The sequence below is a fragment of the Salmo salar genome, chromosome 29 (assembly GCF_965601325.2).
Source record: "Salmo salar chromosome 29, fSalSal1, whole genome shotgun sequence".
NCBI lineage: Eukaryota > Metazoa > Chordata > Actinopteri > Salmoniformes > Salmonidae > Salmo > Salmo salar.
In genome coordinates, this window is record NC_138319.1 from 31,754,809 (window position 1) to 31,778,938 (window position 24,130).

Sequence of the window (24,130 nt, forward strand, 5' to 3'; positions counted from 1 at the left end):
GCAGACTGCTATTAGCAGTGTGTTTCACATTCACCATCAGTCTGTGTTTCAAAGTCCATCTGACTCCTTTGATGTGTTTCATTTACAGCCACCACTGAAGAATCCTCTACTGCAGTCACTCAGCTACACTGACAACCCACAGGTGGCCAGAGCTGCTGCACTGTGAAGTGTATGTATGTGTGTGTGTGTGTGTGTGTGTGTGTGTGTGTGTGTGTGTGTGTGTGTGTGTGTGTGTGTGTGTGTGTGTGTGTGTGTGTGTGTGTCTTACCTATCAGTTCTTTGTTTCTGACGTCGAGGGCCATATTCCTGAGCGCGGTGGCCACGGCACACACCACACGGTCATTGTCTATCCTCAACAACTCCACCAGGATAGGAAGACCCTTCTCCTTACGCACCGCTGCCCGGATATACACTGACCACTGGAGAGAGATGAGAGGGGGAAGAGTTAGACTGACGGACCCCTGGAGAGAGACGAGAGAGGGGGAAGAGTTAGACTGATGCACCACTGGAGAGAGAGGGGGAAGAGTTAGAATGATGCACCACTGGAGAGAGAGGGGGAAGAGTTAGAATGATGCACCACTGGAGAGGGAGGGGGAAGAGTTAGAATGATGCACCACTGGAGAGAGAGGGGGAAAAGTTAGACTGATGGACCACTGGAGAGAGATGAGAGGGGGAAGAGTTAGACTGACGGACCACTGGAGAGAGAGGGGGAAGAGTTAGAATGATACACCACTGGAGAGAGGGGGAAGAGTTATACTGATGCACCACTGGAGAGAGAGGGGGAAGAGTTAGAATGATGCACCACTGGAGAGGGAGGGGGAAGAGTTAGAATGATGCACCACTGGAGAGGGAGGGGGAAGTGTTAGAATGATGCACCACTGGAGAGGGAGGGGGAAGAGTTAGAATGATGCACCACTGGAGAGATGGGGGGGGTGCATTTAAGACTGACAGACAGGAGAGGGAAGCCTTAGACTGACTCACCCCTGCAAAGAGAACAGGAGACAGACTAATGTACCACCATACCTTCCAGGTGCCTGCAGCCAGATTCTGCAGTGCTCCAGCCGCTCCCTCCAGTGTATCAGGGTTAGAGCACTCTGACAGCAGGGTGAGGTAGGGCTTCACTATGGACGGATGCCATAACATCTGGACTCCTTTAGGAGGGTCAGCTGAGTCTGGGAGAGGACCTACACCGTCCCACTGGAGGAGAGGGGAGAGAGGTTGTGGGGGTAAGGAAAAAGGAAGGATGATGATAGAAAAAGGGAGATAAAGATAGGGAAGGAGAGAGCGAGGTCAAGAATCATGCCATGATGTACATCCCGTAAAGTATTCTTTCTCCACAGCTATCTCAGTGGCCTTCATAAGCAATGTATATGTTTCCCACTTCTGTAGGCAGCACACCCTCCTAGCAACAGCTCTGACTCTATATGCTATAGATAGAAAACTTTTCTCTTTGATCAAACAATCAAAGAGGTGCCCTTTATGTTTTCAGCGGAATTCTGCCATAGTTCCCTACATCTTCACAACTGGAGGCTCTACAGGCAGGATGCATGTTCTATAGATTCTCATCCCCCTAGAGGTTTTATGATAGAAGATCTTCAAAACATAAATACAACTGAAGCAGTAAAGAGAATACGCCCTATCAGTTCTGAACATAGTGAAAACTTTTTGGAGACATTTTGTGTTTTTCACTGTTTGCAACTACTGTAGAGTGAATGAGAGTTGAGCTGTTTGGACAAAGCCTTAATTTCTTGTGAGGAACAGAGCATACGATTGGTCTGTGGGAAGGCATCTGAGTGAATTGTTAAGCAGCAGTAGTGACTGGAGTGTGTTGGAGGAAAGAAAGGTTTGAAAAACATATAGCAAATAGAAATCAAAACTGGATGGTGTTCAGAGATAGATGTGAGGGGTTGAGTGGAGCTGAAGGATGGGACAAAAAAAAAGAAGATAACTATTGTAAAATATACTGTGTCTGTAAAATGTATATAGTATGTATAAGCTGGAAGTAGAAGCCCAAGTGTTAATGTTTATTAGTTTACTCCAGCAAGGGGAGGGGTGGTAGGGTTAGGAGATAATTATAAAGGAAAATATATTAAAAAATATATATATACAGTATATATAATTGTATATACAGTCCCAGTCAAAAGTTTGGACACACCTACTCATTCAAGGGTTTTTGTTTACTTTACTATTTTATACATTGTAGAATAATAGTGAAGACATCAAAATTATGAAATAACACATATTAAGGAATCATGTAGTAACCAAAAACAGTGTTAAACAAATCAAAATATATTTTAGATTTTAGATTCTTCAAAGTAGCCATCCTTTGCCTTGATGACAGCTTTGCACACTCTTGGTTTTCTCTCAACCAGCACCATGAAGTAGTCATCTGGATTGCATTTCAATTAACAGGTGAGCCTTGTTAAAAGTTCATTTGTGGAATTTCTTTCCTTCTTAATGCGTTTGAGCCAATCAGTTGTGTTGTGACAAGGTGGGGTTGGTATACAGATGATATCCCTATTTGGCAAATGACCAAGTCCATATTATGGCAAGAGCAGCTCAAATAAGCAAAGAGAAACGACAGTCCAGTTTCTTCAATAGCAGTTGCAAAAACCATCAAGAGCTATGATGAAACTGGCTTTCATGAAGACCGCCACAGGAAAGGAAGACCCAGAGTTACCTCTGCTGCAGAGGATAAGTTCATTAGAGTTACCAGCCTCAGAAATTGCATCCCAAGTAAATGCTTCACAGAGTTCAAGTAACAGACACATCTCAACATCAACTGTTCAGGGGAGACTGTGTGAATCAGGCCTTCATGGTCAAATTGCTGCAAAGAAACCACTACTAAAGGACACCAATAAGAAGAAGTGACTTGCTTGGGCCAAGAAACATGCAGAGTAGGTGAACGGATTATCTCCGCATGTTTACTTCCCACTGTGAAGCATGGAGGAGGAGGTGTGATGGTGTGGAGGTGCTTTGCTGGTGACACTGTCTGTGGTTTCTTTAGAATCCAAGGCACACTTAATCAGCATGGCTATCATTCTGCAGCGATATGCCATCCCATCTGGTTTGCGCTTTGTGGGACTATCATTTGTTTTTCAACAGGACAATGAACCAACACACCTCCAGGCAGTGTAAGGGCTAATTGACCAAGAAGGAGAGTGATGGAGTGCTGCATCAGATGACCTGGCCTCCACAATCACCCGACCTCAACCCAATTGAGATGGTTTGGGATGAGTTGGACTGCAGAGTGAAGGAAAAACAAGTGCTCAGCATATTTGGGAACTCATTCAAGACTGTTGAAAAAGCATTCCAGGTGAAGCTGGTTGAGAGAATGCCAAGAGTGTGCAAAGCTGTCATCAAGGCAAAGGATGGCTACTTCGATTTGTTAAAAACTTGTTTTGCTTACTACATGATTCCATATGTGTTATTTCATAGTTTTGATGTCTTCACTATTATTCTACAATGTAGAAAATAGTACAAATAAAGAAAAATCCTTGAATGAGTAGGCGTCTCCAAACGTTTGACTGGTACTGCATATTTACAAAAAAAATGTGGAGGATTGGAAATTATGCAGACAATTACATTGATGGAAGCCACAATTGATCTGCAATATTAACGCTGATCCCCCCCCCCCCCCCCCCCCCCACACACACACATAAAAAGAGAAAAAATAAAGGTTTTAGCAAACAGAAAAAGAGAGACACAAACGCTCATCTCCCAGTTTACACATACTAAAATAGTTTATGATCTTTTAATGTTCTCTGTTTGAATCTTTTGTTTTGATTCCCTTCAGAACATTCCTACAGTGAACAAGTGATATGGCTTGGAGGAAGCTTGCACCATATTTCATCTGTGTGTCTGCACTGTCTGTCTGCACTGTCTTTCTGCACTGTCTGCCTGTCAGCACTGTATGTCTGCACTGTCTGCCTGTCTGTCTGTCTGGCTGCACTGTCTGTGTTGTGTAACATGGTTGGTTATTCTCCACTTAAGAAATATGTATTTTTTATGTATTCCAATTTAATTTACAAGTCAATAAGGTGTAAGGTCATTGGTCATGGTTACAGATTGGGAGAGATCGCACTTTGCTCTAATATCAATATATGAACACGTTTATTAAGCACATATGTGTGTCTGCACTGCGTGATAGAGTCTCTCTCTCTCTCTCTCTCTCTCTCTCTCTCTCTCTCTCTCTGTGTATATAACGTCCCACCTGATGCATCTCTCTCTCTCTGTGTGTATAACGTCCCACCTGATGCATCTCTCTCCCTCTCTCTCTGTGTGTGTGTATAACGTCCAACCTGATGCATCTCTCTCTCTCTCTTTCTCTCTCTCTCTCTCTCTCTCTCTCTCTCTGTGTGTATAACGTCCCACCTGATGCATCTCTCTCTCTCTCTGTGTGTGTGTATAACGTCCCACCTGATGCATCTCTCTCTCTCTCTGTGTGTGTATAACGTCCAACCTGATGCATCTCTCTCTCTCTCTCTCTCTCTCTCTCTCTCTCTGTATAACTTCCCCACCTGGTCCTGTCCCTTCTTCTTCTTCTTCTTCTTGCCCCAGCAGCCTGAGGTCTCTCCGTCACGTCCGTTGGCGTCACACAGGAGACCGTCTAGCTCCTCTGAACCCAGCTGTTGGCCCTGAGACGTCTCCGCTGCCAGTCGGTAGGACAGGTTACGCAGGATACACACACAGTTCTCTATGGTCTACAGGAGAGGCAGAGGAGTTACAACATTTATCCTACAAAGGAGCTAACTTCCCACACAAATTTAACTTCCCACAAGAGCTAACTTCCCACACAAATATAACTTCCCACAAAAGCTAACTTCCCACAAAAGCTAACTTCCTACCCTGCCAAAATGTGTGTGTGAAGGGGCATTTAAAAGGAGGAGTGCCCAATTCCATCCATGAATCGTGATGTACTCTAACTTTTAAATGATATTAAAGAAATTCTTTCAAATGAGGAATAATGACTGAGCCCGTGGCATCGTATCACGCTCCATTTAACATGGTGTCAGAAGAGGACACATCCGAAACAGCAGAGGGGTGTGTGTGTGTGTGTGTGTGTGTGTGTGTGTGTGTGTGTGTGTGTGTGTGTGTGTGTGTGTTTGTGTTTGTGCATCTGTGAAGTATCACTCATAAACGTGGCGTATGGGAGGAATATGGAAAGTAAACCACTTGGAAATAACGAAGAAAAATCATTAATCATCTCAGACGACTCTGTCTGTTTTATAAAAGAGTCTCTCAGACTGATAATTTACACAAACAACTATAATGAATGTAATTGAACATAATACTCTGACTGACTATATGCTTTCAACGACATTACAGACGCAATACAAACACCAAGTCGCTTCAACTTGATCCAATATGAACAGACCTTGGGCCTGATCTGTTAGAACTGTTAGAGGAGTGAAGAAGAGAGTTACTTTCCTCTGAAAACATCACAGGTAAACAACTCTACAGGTAAATAACTCCAGAGGTAAACAACAGGTAAACAACTCCAGAGGTAAACAACTCCACAGGTAAACAACTCCAGAGGTAAACAACAGGTAAACAACTCCACAGGTAAATAACTCCAGAGGTAAACAACAGGTAAACAACTCCAGAGGTAAACAACTCCACAGGTAAACATCTCCAGAGGTAAACAACAGGTACACAACTCCAGAGGTAAAAAACAGGTAAACAACTCCAAAGGTAAACAACAGGTAAACAACCCCAGAGGTAAACAACAGGTAAACAACGCCAGAGCTAAACAACAGGTAAACAACAGGTAAACAACTACACAAGTAAACAACTCCAGAGGTAAACAACAGGTAAACAACTCCAGAGCTAAACAACAGGTAAACAACTCCAGAGGTAAACACCTTGTCAACAACTCCAGAGATAAACAACTTGTCAACAACTCCAGAGGTAAACAACAGGTAAACAACTCCATAGGTAAACAACAGGTAAACAACTCCACAGGTAAACAACTTCATAGGTAAACAACAGGTAAACAACTACATAAGTAAACAACTCCAGAGGTAAACAACAGGTACACAACTCCAGAGGTAAACAACAGGTAAACAACTCCAGAGCTAAACAACAGGTAAACAACTCCAGAGGTATACAAAATGTAAACAAGTCCACAGGTAAACAACAGGTAAACAACTCCACAGGTAAACAACTCCAGAGGTAAACAACAGGTAAACAACTCCACAGGTAAATAACTCCAGAGGTAAACAACAGGTAAACAACTCCAGAGGTAAACAACTCCACAGGTAAACATCTCCAGAGGTAAACAACAGGTACACAACTCCAGAGGTAAAAAACAGGTAAACAACTCCAAAGGTAAACAACAGGTAAACAATCCCAGAGGTAAACAACAGGTAAACAACGCCAGAGCTAAACAACAGGTAAACAACAGGTAAACAACTACACAAGTAAACAACTCCAGAGGTAAACAACAGGTAAACAACTCCAGAGGTAAACAACTCCAGAGGTAAACAACTCCAGAGGTAAACAACAGGTAAACAACTCCAGAGGTAAACAACATGTAAACAAGTCCACAGGTAAACAACAGGTAAACATCTCCAGAGGTAAACAACAGGTAAACAACTCCAGAGGTAAACAACAGGTAAACAACGCCAGAGCTAAACAACAGGTAAACAACAGGTAAACAACTACACAAGTAAACAACTCCAGAGGTAAACAACAGGTAAACAACTCCAGAGCTAAACAACAGGTAAACAACTCCAGAGGTAAACACCTTGTCAACAACTCCAGAGATAAACAACTTGTCAACAACTCCAGAGGTAAACAACTCCAGAGGTAAACAACAGGTAAACAACTCCATAGGTAAACAACAGGTAAACAACTCCACAGGTAAACAACTTCATAGGTAAACAACAGGTAAACAACTACATAAGTAAACAACTCCAGAGGTAAACAACAGGTACACAACTCCAGAGGTAAACAACAGGTAAACAACTCCAGAGCTAAACAACAGCTAAACAACTCCAGAGGTATACAAAATGTAAACAAGTCCACAGGTAAACAACAGGTAAACAACTCCACAGGTAAACAACTCCAGAGGTAAACAACAGGTAAACAACTCCACGGCTAAATAACTCCAGAGGTAAACAACAGGTAAACAACTCCAGAGGTAAACAACTCCACAGGTAAACATCTCCAGAGGTAAACAACAGGTACACAACTCCAGAGGTAAAAAACAGGTAAACAACTCCAAAGGTAAACAACAGGTAAACAATCCCAGAGGTAAACAACAGGTAAACAACGCAGAGCTAAACAACAGGTAAACAACAGGTAAACAACTACACAAGTAAACAACTCCAGAGGTAAACAACAGGTAAACAACTCCAGAGGTAAACAACTCCAGAGGTAAACAACTCCAGAGGTAAACAACAGGTAAACAACTCCAGAGGTAAACAACATGTAAACAAGTCCACAGGTAAACAACAGGTAAACATCTCCAGAGGTAAACAACAGGTAAACAACTCCAGAGGTAAACAACAGGTAAACAACGCCAGAGCTAAACAACAGGTAAACAACAGGTAAACAACTACACAAGTAAACAACTCCAGAGGTAAACAACAGGTAAACAACTCCAGAGCTAAACAACAGGTAAACAACTCCAGAGGTAAACACCTTGTCAACAACTCCAGAGATAAACAACTTGTCAACAACTCCAGAGGTAAACAACTCCAGAGGTAAACAACAGGTAAACAACTCCATAGGTAAACAACAGGTAAACAACTCCACAGGTAAACAACTTCATAGGTAAACAACAGGTAAACAACTACATAAGTAAACAACTCCAGAGGTAAACAACAGGTACACAACTCCAGAGGTAAACAACAGGTAAACAACTCCAGAGCTAAACAACAGGTAAACAACTCCAGAGGTATACAAAATGTAAACAAGTCCACAGGTAAACAACAGGTAAACAACTCCACAGGTAAACAACTCCAGAGGTAAACAACAGGTAAACAACTCCACAGGTAAATAACTCCAGAGGTAAACAACAGGTAAACAACTCCAGAGGTAAACAACTCCACAGGTAAACATCTCCAGAGGTAAACAACAGGTACACAACTCCAGAGGTAAAAAACAGGTAAACAACTCCAAAGGTAAACAACAGGTAAACAACCCCAGAGGTAAACAACAGGTAAACAACGCCAGAGCTAAACAACAGGTAAACAACAGGTAAACAACTACACAAGTAAACAACTCCAGAGGTAAACAACAGGTAAACAACTCCAGAGCTAAACAACAGGTAAACAACTCCAGAGGTAAACACCTTGTCAACAACTCCAGAGATAAACAACTTGTCAACAACTCCAGAGGTAAACAACAGGTAAACAACTCCATAGGTAAACAACAGGTAAACAACTCCACAGGTAAACAACTTCATAGGTAAACAACAGGTAAACAACTACATAAGTAAACAACTCCAGAGGTAAACAACAGGTACACAACTCCAGAGGTAAACAACAGGTAAACAACTCCAGAGCTAAACAACAGGTAAACAACTCCAGAGGTATACAAAATGTAAACAAGTCCACAGGTAAACAACAGGTAAACAACTCCACAGGTAAACAACTCCAGAGGTAAACAACAGGTAAACAACTCCACAGGTAAATAACTCCAGAGGTAAACAACAGGTAAACAACTCCAGAGGTAAACAACTCCACAGGTAAACATCTCCAGAGGTAAACAACAGGTACACAACTCCAGAGGTAAAAAACAGGTAAACAACTCCAAAGGTAAACAACAGGTAAACAATCCCAGAGGTAAACAACAGGTAAACAACGCCAGAGCTAAACAACAGGTAAACAACAGGTAAACAACTACACAAGTAAACAACTCCAGAGGTAAACAACAGGTAAACAACTCCAGAGGTAAACAACTCCAGAGGTAAACAACTCCAGAGGTAAACAACAGGTAAACAACTCCAGAGGTAAACAACATGTAAACAAGTCCACAGGTAAACAACAGGTAAACATCTCCAGAGGTAAACAACAGGTAAACAACTCCAGAGGTAAACAACAGGTAAACAACGCCAGAGCTAAACAACAGGTAAACAACAGGTAAACAACTACACAAGTAAACAACTCCAGAGGTAAACAACAGGTAAACAACTCCAGAGCTAAACAACAGGTAAACAACTCCAGAGGTAAACACCTTGTCAACAACTCCAGAGATAAACAACTTGTCAACAACTCCAGAGGTAAACAACTCCAGAGGTAAACAACAGGTAAACAACTCCATAGGTAAACAACAGGTAAACAACTCCACAGGTAAACAACTTCATAGGTAAACAACAGGTAAACAACTACATAAGTAAACAACTACAGAGGTAAACAACAGGTACACAACTCCAGAGGTAAACAACAGGTAAACAACTCCAGAGCTAAACAACAGCTAAACAACTCCAGAGGTATACAAAATGTAAACAAGTCCACAGGTAAACAACAGGTAAACAACTCCACAGGTAAACAACTCCAGAGGTAAACAACAGGTAAACAACTCCACGGCTAAATAACTCCAGAGGTAAACAACAGGTAAACAACTCCAGAGGTAAACAACTCCACAGGTAAACATCTCCAGAGGTAAACAACAGGTACACAACTCCAGAGGTAAAAAACAGGTAAACAACTCCAAAGGTAAACAACAGGTAAACAATCCCAGAGGTAAACAACAGGTAAACAACGCAGAGCTAAACAACAGGTAAACAACAGGTAAACAACTACACAAGTAAACAACTCCAGAGGTAAACAACAGGTAAACAACTCCAGAGGTAAACAACTCCAGAGGTAAACAACTCCAGAGGTAAACAACAGGTAAACAACTCCAGAGGTAAACAACATGTAAACAAGTCCACAGGTAAACAACAGGTAAACATCTCCAGAGGTAAACAACAGGTAAACAACTCCAGAGGTAAACAACAGGTAAACAACGCCAGAGCTAAACAACAGGTAAACAACAGGTAAACAACTACACAAGTAAACAACTCCAGAGGTAAACAACAGGTAAACAACTCCAGAGCTAAACAACATGTAAACAACTCCAGAGGTAAACACCTTGTCAACAACTCCAGAGATAAACAACTTGTCAACAACTCCAGAGGTAAACAACTCCAGAGGTAAACAACAGGTAAACAACTCCATAGGTAAACAACAGGTAAACAACTCCACAGGTAAACAACTTCATAGGTAAACAACAGGTAAACAACTACATAAGTAAACAACTCCAGAGGTAAACAACAGGTACACAACTCCAGAGGTAAACAACAGGTAAACAACTCCAGAGCTAAACAACAGGTAAACAACTCCAGAGGTATACAAAATGTAAACAAGTCCACAGGTAAACAACAGGTAAACAACTCCACAGGTAAACAACTCCAGAGGTAAACAACAGGTAAACAACTCCACAGGTAAATAACTCCAGAGGTAAACAACAGGTAAACAACTCCAGAGGTAAACAACTCCACAGGTAAACATCTCCAGAGGTAAACAACAGGTACACAACTCCAGAGGTAAAAAACAGGTAAACAACTCCAAAGGTAAACAACAGGTAAACAATCCCAGAGGTAAACAACAGGTAAACAACGCCAGAGCTAAACAACAGGTAAACAACAGGTAAACAACTACACAAGTAAACAACTCCAGAGTTAAACAACAGGTAAACAACTCCAGAGGTAAACAACTCCAGAGGTAAACAACTCCAGAGGTAAACAACAGGTAAACAACTCCAGAGGTAAACAACATGTAAACAAGTCCACAGGTAAACAACAGGTAAACATCTCCAGAGGTAAACAACAGGTAAACAACTCCAGAGGTAAACAACAGGTAAACAACTCCAGAGGTAAACAACAGATGTAATTCCCTTTCATTTCCCTTTTTGAACAGTGACAGGATAAAGGTAGAGAAAGAAAGTGGGTATGAAATAGAAAAACAGAATAGGGGAAGAAAGAAAGAGAGACCAGAAGGACAGAAAGTCCACAAAAAGAATGAAAAGTGTCACCCTGTCTGTGTCTGCTAATAACTTGGGACCAGTCAATGACAATGGTCATTGGCCCCAGTGCTTGCCAATCAATCATCATTACTGGGGAGACACCAGAGCTCTCCTATGATTGGGCAGACAGCAGAGTTGGGTGGGATGTTAGACAATGATTAAGAAATGCCATTTAGAGGGACTGCGCTGCAGCAACCTTGAGAACATAGCCATGCACAAAGCTGTTTATCTACTATTGAACTGATGGACACACACACACACACACACACACACACACACACACACACACACACACACACACACACACACACACACACACACACACACACACACACACACACACACCTTGCTGTCAATGTCGTTGCTGCCCAAAGCGGTCTGTATGACGTAGAGGAGAGCGTCTGTCAGTCCGTCACACTCTCTCATCCTCCTCCTGGCCTCCTCTCCTGCAGAACTCACGTTCCTGAAACACAGAAGGATGGGGACAGGTCAGACAGTGTGTGGGGTCTGAGACCAACGTGACTCTCTATAACATTGGGAATGATGTTATACGAAGAATCGAACCAGAATAAAAGTCGGTGTGTTATTGATAATGTGTGTATCTGCGTGCCACATTATGTGCATGCAAACCTGCATGTATGTGTGTATGAGTGTGTCAGTATCTGTCTAAGCCAGGTACCCATGGGGCTGAAGCCATCTGAACCACGCACCATGCAATCTCCCATTGGATAATAATACACAATACATATATTACCTGGCTCTGTTTACAGCGCGTTCAGAGCCTAATCAATTGTAACATTTCATTCAATACAATTCCCAGATGACTGAGGCAGAAATGTATATATTTGCCAGAGTAACACATCTCTCTCTCTCTCACTCTCTCTCTTCAAAGTGGAATATTCATAAAGGCATTAGCAACATGTCATTGAAGCTGTATTGATAATTCTGGGTATTAATATTCCATCCTGCTCATTTTCTTTATGATTTTGGGTATATTGGTTTATTAAATATTCAACATCGCTGGCAGCCACTGTTTTGACTCCCTATTTATGAATGTTTTGATTTTACAAAACCTCTACTTATGAATGCTATGTATTTAACTTCTGTGTGTTACAGTATGCACCAAGCAATTTTCCTTCATTTGTAAGCTTGCTACTTCCACAGGCTACTTCATAACAAGGGTTACGAGACAAGGTAGAAGGGTGAGTAGTGGCTGAGGTTTGGGGCGAGAAGAGGGGACAGGGGTAGGCAGGACAGGGAAGATGGTCCTGTATGTACACCTTATATACAAAAGCTTGTGGACACCGCTAATGGGGATCCTAATAAAATACCAACATTTGTGGATTTGTCTATTTCTGCCACAGCCGTTACTGACAGGTGTATAACATCGAGCACACAGCTATGAAATCTCCACAGACACACATCGGCAGTAGAATGGCCTTACTGAAGAGCTCAGTGACTTTCAATGTGGCACTGTCATATTTTAAATTTTTTACATTTTAGTCATTTAGCAGACGCTCTTATCCAGAGCGACTTACAGTAGTGAATGCATACATCTCATACATTTTTTCTCCGTACTGGTCCCCCGTGGGAATCGAACCCACAACCCTGGCGTTGCAAACACCACGCTCTACCAACTGAGCCACACGGGACCAAAAAAAATATATGTAAACAGTATTGCTTCCGTCCCTCTCCTTGCCCCAACCTGGGCTTGAACCAGGGACCCTCTGCACACATCAACAACTGACACCCCACGAAGCATCGTTACCCATCGCGCCACAAAAGCCGCGTCATAGGATGCCACCATTCCAACAAGTCAGTTCGTCAACTTTCTGCCCTGCTAGAGATGCCCCAGTCAATTGTAAGTGATGTTATTGTGAAGTGGAAACGTCTAGGAGCAACAGCAGCTCAGCCGCGAAGTGGTAGGCCACACAGGCTCACAGAACGGGACCGCTGAGTGCTGAAGCGCGTAAAAATCGTCTGTCCTTGGTTGCAACACTCACTACCAAGTTCCAAACTGCCTCTGGAAGCAACATCAGCACAAGAACTGTTCGTCAGAAGCTTCATGAAATGGGATTCCATGGCCGAGCAGCCACACACAAGACTAAGATCACCATGCGCAATGCCGAGCATTGGCTGGAGTGGTGTAAAGCTCACCGCCATTGGACTCTGGACCTGTGGAAATGCGTTCTCTGGAGTGATGAATCACGCTTTACCATCTGGCATTCCGACGGACGAATCTGGGTTGGTGGATGCCATTAGAACGCTTCCTGCTTGAATGCATAGTGCCAACTGTAAAGTTTGGTGGATGAGGAATAATGGTCTAGGGCTGTTTTTCATGGTTTGGGCTAGGCCCCTTAGTTCCAGTGAAGGGAAATCTTAATGCTACAGCATAAAATTACATTCTTGACGATTCTGTGCTTCCAACTTTGTGGCAACAGTTTGTAGAAGGCTCTTTCCTGCATGGGGGCATGACAATGCCACCATGCACAAAGCAATGTCCATACAGAACTGGTTTGTTGAGATCGGTGGGGAAGAACTTCACTGGCCTGCACAGAGCCCTGACCTCAACCCCATCGAACACCTTTGGGATGAATTGGAACGCCGACTGCGAACCAAGCCTAATCACCCAACATCAGTGCCCAACCTCACTAATGCTCTTGTTGCTGAATTGAAGTCCCCGCAGCAATGTTCCAATATCTAGTGGAAAGCCTTCCCAGAAGAGTAGAGACTGTTATAGCAATAAAGAGGGGACTAAGTCTATATTAATACCCATGATTTTGGAATAAGATGTTTGACGAGCAGGTGTCCGCATACCTTTGGTCATGTAGTGTATGAATGAATTAAGCCATTTATCAGTCAGGAAAATCAAGTGAGAGCAGAATCCATCATCCTACCAGAGTGTACTGAAGCCAATCATGTGTCTCAGTTATTAGCAGACAGAAAGTCAGCTCTGGGCTTTGTGTTAACACTAAAGCTCAAGTCATGTCCTCTGCTCTCTGAATATCAAACATATATATTATCAGGGTTGGGAGTAACGGATTACATGTAATACGTTACATGTAAGGGATTACAAAAAACGGTAACTGTAATCCGTTACGTTACCAGCTAAAATATTGTATTCAGATTACAGATACTTTTGAGAAACTAGATGATTACTTCGAGGATTACGTTTAAATTCAGAAAGGATGTTTGTGAACAAAAAATCTTTGACACTGTTTTCTCAATGACATTCAAATCAGCATTTAAAAAAGGCCCAAGTTTAAGTTTGTTCCACCTGAGTGAGTCTGACCACAAGTCAGAGAGCACTATAATGACACACTAAATGTGTTTGATGGATTGCGGGAAAAGAGCAGGAATAGGCTTTTATTGGCTACAGTCCAAGATATGTCTTCCAATGATGCGACTGCTGTCGGCATCCAAAGATTATCCAACTTTAATAAACACTTGGAGGTAAGGATGACAGCAATGGTGTAGTCTACGGCGATACGGATATCACTTATTACTAATATCTACATAGAGCATTGATGTGAATCACACTGCTGCTCTCTCATTTAGCTATTTGCACCTTGCAGATTGTTGTTGTTGTGGATGGCTGTTCACAAATCTAAATGTGTATTTACACCCAAAAAATGGTTGAGTTCAAGAAGTTTAAGCTGCCTATCAATCATTGTTTTTGAAACCAGTCGACAGCCAGTGAAAAATGCTCTCTTGCAAAAGCTGCATAGTGCGGATCCCAGCCTATGGAATACAAGTGGGGCTTTTTTTTTTCAGTAGTGCTCAAAGCATGCCATTCCATGAGCGCAGCATTTATTTTCACCTTGAATCAATGAGCCCAATCAGTCCTCCATGACAACAAAATCTTAAACAACAAAGTAGGCTGGATAATAAGTCCTTCGTTTTGGGGTTATGCTCAGGTAAAACAATTTGGCTAATCTATACTTCCATATTTCCAAGTCCTATTCTTGAAGATCAAGGGGTATAACATTTATTGGAATGACTGGAATTCTGATAGATGTAAGGATATAATTGAATCGTATTATTATATGTAGTAGAAAGCGATGGGGTTAGAAGAGGCCTACATAACCAACCCATAACGTAAAATGTAACATCCATATATGGCCAGCTATGTAAACTTTAACATTGATTTATCCTGCAATAGATGTTGTTCAATTTGTAACATACATTTTTCTCTTCTTCTAATGCCGCTTAAGGACGAAAGTAATCTAAAAGTAACTGAATGTAATCAGATTATGTTACTGAGTTGGATAATCCAGAAGTTACGTTACTGATTACAATTTTGGACAGGTAACTAGTAACTGTAACGGATTACATTTAGAAAGTAACCATGCCAACCCTGCATATTATACAGTAGAATACAGACCCATAGACTCTGGTCTCGCTGTCAACCAACACATTAGTTCTGCCTGATTTAAACTCTGAAATCAATATCAATTCACCTCAAGTACATTACTGGGATTAATCTGAAATAAGTCTGACACCTTGTTTTGATCATTTACGAATGAAAATTTATGCACTCACTAACTGTAAGTCACTCTGGATGACAGCGTCTGCTAAATGACTCAAATGTACAGTACATGTAAATGTTTAAATATGCTGATTCATCAACCTGATCAACCTCAAACCGTATTCATATTCAAACACTCACATTTGATTATTCAAATACTCTATCATTGCTATGCAACAGTCTTGTTTTTGAGTAGAGATGGGTTATAAACAGTGTGTTTCCATTCATAGCCAGCTTGGTGTGTGCGTGGGAAGACATCTAGTTTTAATGAAGCTGTAAGGATACACGCACGCACGCACACACCCACCCACGCACCCACGCACGCACGCACGCACGCACCCACCCACCCACCCACCCACGCACGCACGCACGCACGCACGCACGCACGCACGCACACTTTTAATACAGCGGAGAGGACACAGCCCTGGTCTCACCCTCTCTCCTTCTGCTGTGGGTTGGTTGTCAATAGACCTATCATGAGATCCACCAGGAGTAAGACACGTAGACCATTGTCTAAACTTTAATTAACATGGCTGCAGAGCTGTCATAGTTCAGAGTTCACACTGATTTAGTCACGTCTCAAGTGCTAATTAGAACGTGAGCGATCCCCCTAGGAACATTGGCCAAAGCTTGCTGATTCCTGGTTTAATGAAAGGTTGAGAAACAATGTTGAGGAACATGGTGGTGTGGAATGTATAATAAGCTAGAAACGGTCTCTGACGTGACATATTCAGCCAACGTCCCACGCTGATATATGACACTATCACTATGGTAGAGAGACAATAGAGGATCTCGATTTCTGTACAAGCACTTTGTGACACCTGCTGATGTTAAAAAGGGCTCTATTAATACATGTGATTGATTGATTGATTGATTGATTGATTGATTGATTGATTGATAATACTGTCAGTCTGATCCACAGGCACACACTGTCTGTCTATATTACACCGCTATCAATTGAGAGAGAGAGGGAGGATAGAGAAAGGGGAGAGAGGAGAGAGAGAGAGAGAAAGGGGGAGAGAGAGAGAAATAGAGAAAAGGGAAAGAGGAGAGAGAGAGAAAGGGGGGAGATAGAGAGAAAAATAGAGAAAGGGGAGAGAGGAGAGAGAGAGAGAGGGGAGAGAGCGAGAGAGGGGGGAGAGAGAAAGAGAGAGAGAGGTCATGATCAGATGAGCTCCTGCATTTTTTAGCATGTTCTTAAAAAAATATAGATTTAGAGTAAGATAAACTTGGATTTTTTTGTCAGGAACATATACAGGATGCTACCCTCTACAACATAACCGTCCCTCCAAATCAAAACTCAAAACCTACAACCTGGTTTTGGACGGAATTACGGAATCACCTGGAAGGCTTACAACTACCAAAGATTATTATTCCAACGCTATACAGCAAATGCTCTGGAAAACAACAGAAACCTGAAAACACCATCCAACCTGGAACTGATTGAGTAATGTTTTGTACGAAGCGAAATTTTATTTCCAAAAGCCAAGAAGAAAAATGCATTACATTACTTTGTAAGGAATTGAATGCTAAATTATGGCTGCCAAGCTTGATACAACTTCAATTAGCACTGATTTGTCAAGTGAGAGGTGTCAAAGCCCTTTAGCCCAACAATGGCAGGAGAGTCGAACAGTCTACTCCAACCAAATGGAGAGGCCTTAGAAGCTGCCTACCAATGTTCAGAGGTAATTCAAATACAGTACCCTGTGTATGTAAAGAATGACAAGGCAAGAAAAGATCACAAAATGAAGCTCCTTATGCAAAATCAAGAGACACTTTTTGATGACTATTATAAAAATGGGAACATCAGCAAACTCATCTTCCAAATCAAATCAAATCAAATGTTATTGGTCACATACACATGGCTAGCAGACGTTAATGCGAGTGTAGCGAAATGCTTGTGCTTCTAGTTCCGACCATGTAGTAATATCTAACAAGTAATCTAACAATTTCACAACAACTACCAGGTGTATAGGAATGATTAAGAATATTTACATATAAATATATGGATGAGCGATGGCCGAACGGCATAGGCAAGATGCAGTAGATGGGATAGAGTACAGCATATACATATGAGATGAGTAATGTAAACATTATATAAAGTGGCATTGTTTAAGTGACTAGTGATACATTTATTACTTCCAATTATAAATTATTAAAGTGGCTAGAGATGAGTCAGTATGTTGGCAGCAGCCCCCTCAATGTTAGTGATGGCTGTTTAACAGTCTGATGGCCTTGAGATAGAAGCTGTTTTTCAGTCTCTTGGTCCCAGCTTTGATACACCTGTACTGACCTCGCCTTCTGGATGATAGCAGGGTGAACAGGCAGTGACATGGGTGGTTGATGTCCTTGATGATCTTTTTGGCCTTCCTGTGACATCGGGTGGTGTAGATGTCCTGGAGGACAGGTAGTTTGCCCCCGGTGATGCGTAGTGCAGACCTCACAACCCTCTGGAGAGCCTTGCAGTTGTGGGCGGAGCAGTTGCCGTACCAGGCGGTGATACAGCCCGACAGGATGCTCTCGATTGTGCATCTGTAAAGGTTTGTGAGTGTTTTTGGAGACAAGCCAAATTTCTTCAGCCTCCTGAGGTTGAAGAGGCGCTGTTGCGCCTTCTTCACCACGCTGTCTGTGTCGGTGGACCATTTCAGTTTGTTTATGATGTGTACGCCGAGGAAATTAAAACTTTCCACCTTCTCCACTACTGTCCCGTCAATGTGGGTAAGGGGGTGCTGCTTCTGCTGTTTCCTGAAGTCCACGATCATCCTCTTTGTTTTGTTGACGTTGAGTGAGGTTATTTTCCTGACACCACACTCCAAGGGCCCTCACCTCCTCCCTGTAGGCCGTCTCGTCATTGTTGGTAATCAAGCCTACCACTGTAGCGTCGTCTGCAAACTTGATGATTGAGTTGGAGGCGTGCAATGCCACGCAGTCATGGGTGAACAGGAAGTACAGGAGAGGACTGAGAACACACCCTTGTGGGGCCCCAGTGTTGAGGATCAGCTAGGTGAAGATGTTTTTTCGTACCCTCACCACCTGGGGGCGGCCCGTCAGAAAGAGTTTGGAGGGTACTATGGTGTTGAATGCTGAGCTGTAATCGATTAACAGCATTCTTACATAGGTATTCCTCTTGTCCAGATGGGTTAGGGCAGTGTGCAGTGTGATTGCAATTGCGTCGTCAGTGGACCTATTGGGGCGGTAAGCAAATTGGAGTGGGTCTAGGGTTTCAGGTAGGGTGGAGGTGATATGATCCTTGACTAGTCTCTCAAAGCACTTCATGATGACGGAAGTGAGTGCTATGGGGCAATAGTCGTTTAGCTCAGTTACCTTAGCTTTCTTGGGAACAGGAACAATGGTGGCCATCTTGAAGCATTTGGGAACAGCAGACTGGAATAGGGATTGATTGAATATGTCCATAAACACACCAGCAAGCTGGTGTGCACATGCTCTGAGGACATGGCTAGGGATGCTGTCTGGGCCGGCAGCCTTGTGAGGGTTAACGCGTTTAAATGTTTTATTCACGTTGGCTGCGGTGCAGGAAAGCCCACAGGTTTTGATAGCGGGCCGTGTCAGTGGCACTGTATTGTTCTCAAAGCGAGAAAATAAGTTGTTTAGTTGGTCTGGGAGCAAGACATCGGTGTCCGCGACGGGGCTGGTTTTCTTTTTGTAATCCGTGATTGACTATAGACCCTGCCACATATGTCTCATGTCTGAGCCGTTGAATTGAACTCTACTTTGTCTCTATACTGACGCTTAGCTTGTTTGATTGCCTTGCGGAGGGAATAGCTACACTGTTTGTATTCGGTTACAGTGGGGCAAAAAAGTATTTGATCCCCTGCTGATTTTGTAGGTTTGCCCACTGATAAAGAAAGGATCAGTCTATAATTTTAATGGTAGGTTTATTTGAACAGTGAGAGACAGAATAACAACAAAAATATCTAGAAAAACGCATGTCAAAAATGTTATAAATTGATTTGCATTTTAATGAGGGAAATAAGTATTTGAACCCCTCTCAATCAGAAAGATTTCTGGCTCCCAGGTGTCTTTAATACAGGTAACGAGTTGAGATTAGGAGCACACTCGTAAAGGGAGTGCTCCTAACCGCAGCTTGTTACCTGTAAAAAAGACACATGTCCACAGAAGCAATCAATCAATCAGATTCCAAACTCTCCACCATGGCCAAGACCAAAGAGCTCTCCAAGGATGTCAGGGACAAGATTGTAGACCTACACAAGGCTGGAATGGGCTACAAGACCATCGCCAAGCAGCTTGGTGAGAAGGTGACAACATTTGGTGCGATTATTCGCAAATGGAAGAAACACAAAAGAACTGTCAATATCCCTCGGCCTCGGGCTACATGCAAGATCTCACCTCGTGGGGTTGCAATGATCATGAGAACGGTGAGGAATCAGCCCATAACTACACTGGAGGATCTTGTCAATGATCTCAAGGGAGCTGGGACCATTGTCACCAAGAAAACAATTGGTAACACACTACGCCGTGAAGGACTGAAATCCTGCAGCGCCCGCAAGGTCCCCCTGCTCAAGAATACATATAGATTCCCGTCTGAAGTTTGCCAATGAAAATCTGAATGATTCAGAGGACAACTGGGTGAAAGTGTTGTGGTCAGATGAGACCAAAATTGAGCTTTTTGGCCTCAACTCAACTCGTTGTGTTTGGAGGAGGAGGAATGCTGCCTATGACCCCAAGAACACCGTCTCCACCGTCAAACATGGAGGTGGAAACATTATGCTTTGGGGGTATTTTTCTGCTAAGGGGACAGGACAACTTCACCGCATAATTTGACGGGGCCATGTACTGTCAAATCCTGGGTGAGAACCTCCTTCCCTCAGCCAGGGCATTGAAAATGGGTCGTGGATGGGTATTCCAGCGTGACAATGACCCAAAACACACGGCCAAGGCAACAAAGGAGTAGCTCAAGAAGAAGCACATTAAGGTCCTGGAGTGGCCTAGCCAGTCTCCAGACCTTAATCCCATAGAAAATCTGTGGAGGGAACTGAAGGTTCGAGTTGCCAAACGTCAGCCTCGAAACCTTAATGACTTGGAGAAGATCTGCAAAGAGGAGTGGGACAAAATCCCTCCTGAGATGTGTGCAAACCTGGTGGCAAACTACAAGAAATGTCTGACCTCTGTGATTGCTAACAAGGGTTTTGCCACCAAGTACTAAGTTATGTTTTGCAGAGGGGTCAAATACTTATTTCCCTCATTAAAATGGAAATCATTTTATAACATTTTTGACATGCGTTTTTCTGGATTTTTGTTGTTGTTATTCTGTCTCTCACTGTTCATATAAACCTACCATTCAAATTATAGACTGATCATTTCTTTGTAAGTGGGCAAACGTACAAAATCAGCAGGGGATCAAATACTTTTTTCCCCCACTGTATGTTTCCGGGTCGCCTTGCCATGGTTAAAAGCAGTGGTTCGCGCTTTCGGTTTTGCACGAATGCTGCCATCAATCCACGGTTTCTGGTTGGGGAAGGTTTTAATATTCACCGTGGGTACCACATCACTGATGCACTTGCTAATAAACTCGCTCACTGAATCAGCGTATACATCAATGTTATTGTCCGATGCTATCCGGAACATATCCCACAAACAATCCCCTGGCATGGCACAGTGCTATATTAGCACACTACCCCTCTGAGGGGGTGTTAACTTTTTTGGGATTGGGGGCAGCATTTGGAATTTTGGATGAAAAGCATGCCCAAAGTAAACTGCCTGCTACTCAGGCCCAGAAGCTAGGATATGCATATAATTAGTAGATTTGGATAGAAACCACTCTAAAGTTTCCGAAACTGTTAAAATAATGTCTGTGAGTATAACAAAACTGAAATGGCAGGCAAAAACCTGAGGAAAATCCATCCAGGAAGTGCAATTATTTTGAAATGGGTGTTTTTCCATTGAAAGCCTATCCAGCATTTAAAGGGATAGAAGACAGATTCCGTTCCCTATGGCTTCCACTAGCTGTGAACAGTCTTTAGACATTGGCCAGTGGAAAGGCCAGTGGAAATTCCCAACCTGTTTGGTACGCCATCCCGAGAGCGTGCCTTTCGTTGTTTTTATTTTATATTGATGACGCTATTGTCTGGTTGAAATATTATCGATTATTTCGGCTAAAAACAACATAAGGATTGATTATAAACATCGTTCAACATGTTTCTACGAACTTTACGGATACTATTTGGAATTTGTCTGCCTCTTGTGACTGCATTTGAGCCATTGGATTACTGAACAAAATGCGCCAACAAAATGGAGGTTTTTGGATATAAAGAGGGACTTCATCGAACAAAACGAACATTTATTGTGTAACCAGGAGTCTTGTGAGCGCAACCATACGAAGATCATCAAAGGTAAGTGATACATTTTATTGCTATTTCTGACTTTCGTGACTAATTTACTTGGCTGCTAACTGTTTGTAATGTTTTGTGTGCTGAGCGCTGTCCTCAGGTAATCGCATGGTTTGCTTTCGCTGTAAAGCCTTTTTGAAATGTGACATGGTGGCTGGATTAACAACAAGTTAAGCTTTATTTTGATGTGTTGCACTTGTGATTTCATGAAAGTTAAATATTTATAGTGATTTAATTTGAATTTGGCGCTTTGCAATTTCACCGGAAGTTGTCGAAGTGGGACGCTAGCGGGACGCCACTGATCCATAAGAAGTTAACGAGGGGTGGAAACTCAGGATACTAGACAATGAGGACTCTGACTCAGCTAATATAGATCTCTATAAGTCTGGAACAGTATTGGTACAGGGCAACCCCAAACAGTTTCAGATGGACTTTTACATAATCAAAGAATTAGCCCAGCAGGAGAAGCTCTCCCCTGAGAAAGACACCCACCCCGAGCGGGTCAGACCAGACCTCTTCATTATATAACCCCACAGATGAGCAACCCAAAGTGGAAAGTCAACCTCCCAGCACAGAGTACCACCCCCTCATTGAAATGAAGGATACATTTACCCAGCTGGAGGTAAGGCAGGTGGAGCTGGACCAGCAGGTGATTACACTACAGTCAGCACAGACCCAGACAACAGTCCTACACAGCAACACCCCCTTAACCAGACCCGGATAGCTGGAGGTGGAGAGAGACATATCTGCACTCTGGACTGTGGTGAGACAACTTCAACAATATAAAAAGAAAGAGCAGGAGAAGAACAGAGCACTAGAGGAGAGGATCAGACTACTGGAGGAGAGGTTGAGGGGGATGGCATGTGACAGGGAACAACCCGCAGAGAAGCCAGCAGAACAGCCCACCTCAGCTCCCGACAAAAGTCTTGACACCACAGCAGGACAGTCCACACCAGACCCTGACCATAGCGTCAACATCACAGCAAAACAGACAAATGGAGAACTCCGAGCCCAGGGGATCTCACCCCCTCTCAGCATCCCCCCTGTCAGCCACCCTGATAGCCCTCCTGACAACCCCCCTACACCCACTGAGGACATACATAAGACACAGATTGTACTCCTTATGGACTCAAATGGGAAATATATACAAGAAAACACAGTGTGTCTAAACTCTGATGTCCAAACACCCAGCTTGCCCCAGACCTTCTGTCCGAGGACCAACTAGTTTCACCTAGCCACATAATAACACACACAGGCACAAACGACCTGAAAACACAGCTGGAAAGGGTGGCCACAGCACTGAAGGGAGTGATTGAAAAAGCTTCCTCTACTTTCCCCAATGCACAAGTGGTTATCTCCACCCTGCTACCACGAAAGACTTCCACCCTGCTACCATACAGCGGGTAAACACAAGAATTTCCCATGACTGTGCCTCAAAACCAAAAGTTTTCCTGGCCCACCACTCCACCCTGGACTTGAACAGCCTCTATGACCAGGTCCACCTATGTAAGGCAGCAGTGCCCTCCTTCGCCTGGACTCTAAAGGATATCGCTCTCAAACGTATCCCCAACACCTCACACAGGAGCAACAGATCAATAGACACCCTGACCACAACATCACCGGCTGCATCCACATCCACACCCCCACCCCAACCAATCAACACCACCCCAAGTCAACCATGACCACACCCCATTTAGGCCCCCTCAGATCAGACCTATGCCCCTCCTGCCCACCCCATGCACTCCACCCCTGCAAAGAGGGCCTCAACATGGAAGTCACACTTACATCCAGACCATGAGTGGGAAAACAGGCCCAACCCCCACTCTTACACTAGCCCAAGCCAATGGCATGTACCAGATGCTCAGCAGGCTCTGCTCACACTTACTGGCTTGAGGCCAAATCCCACGACCAACAACATTGGACACTTTATGGAACACAAAACCTTCACGATCTCATCCTGGAATATCCAAGGCCTGAGATCATCTGCCTTTGGCCTAAAGAGCAGGAACCTGGACTTCATCAAATAAATCGGAAATACAGACATTGTCATCCTACAAGAAACCTGGTATAGAGGAGACGGACCCACTGGTTGCCCTCCAGGTTACAAAGAGCTGGTAGTCCCATCCACCAAACTACCAGGTGTGAAACAGGGAAGGGACTCAGTGGGGATGTTAATTTGGTATAGAGCGGACCTTACTCACTCCATTAAATTAATCAA

The 24,130-nt window shown here is 43.2% G+C and overlaps 1 protein-coding gene and 1 non-coding gene across 2 annotated transcripts in view; both read right to left on the reverse strand.

The window, feature by feature from the left end:
* The window catches only part of LOC106590590 (catenin delta-2), a 597,564-nt gene that overhangs the window by 109,306 nt on the left and 464,128 nt on the right, over positions 1–24,130 (reverse strand). The window contains exons 16-19 of the mRNA XM_045710617.2: positions 11,362–11,479; positions 4,521–4,703; positions 1,024–1,197; positions 269–419 (exon numbers count right to left, since the gene is read on the reverse strand). Coding sequence (XP_045566573.1) covers positions 269–419; positions 1,024–1,197; positions 4,521–4,703; positions 11,362–11,479 — 626 coding nt within the window. The remainder of the gene's footprint in view (positions 1–268; positions 420–1,023; positions 1,198–4,520; positions 4,704–11,361; positions 11,480–24,130) is intronic.
* On the reverse strand, positions 12,595–12,670 carry trnaa-ugc (transfer RNA alanine (anticodon UGC)). The gene has a single exon. It is a non-coding gene; the product is annotated as a tRNA-Ala (tRNA).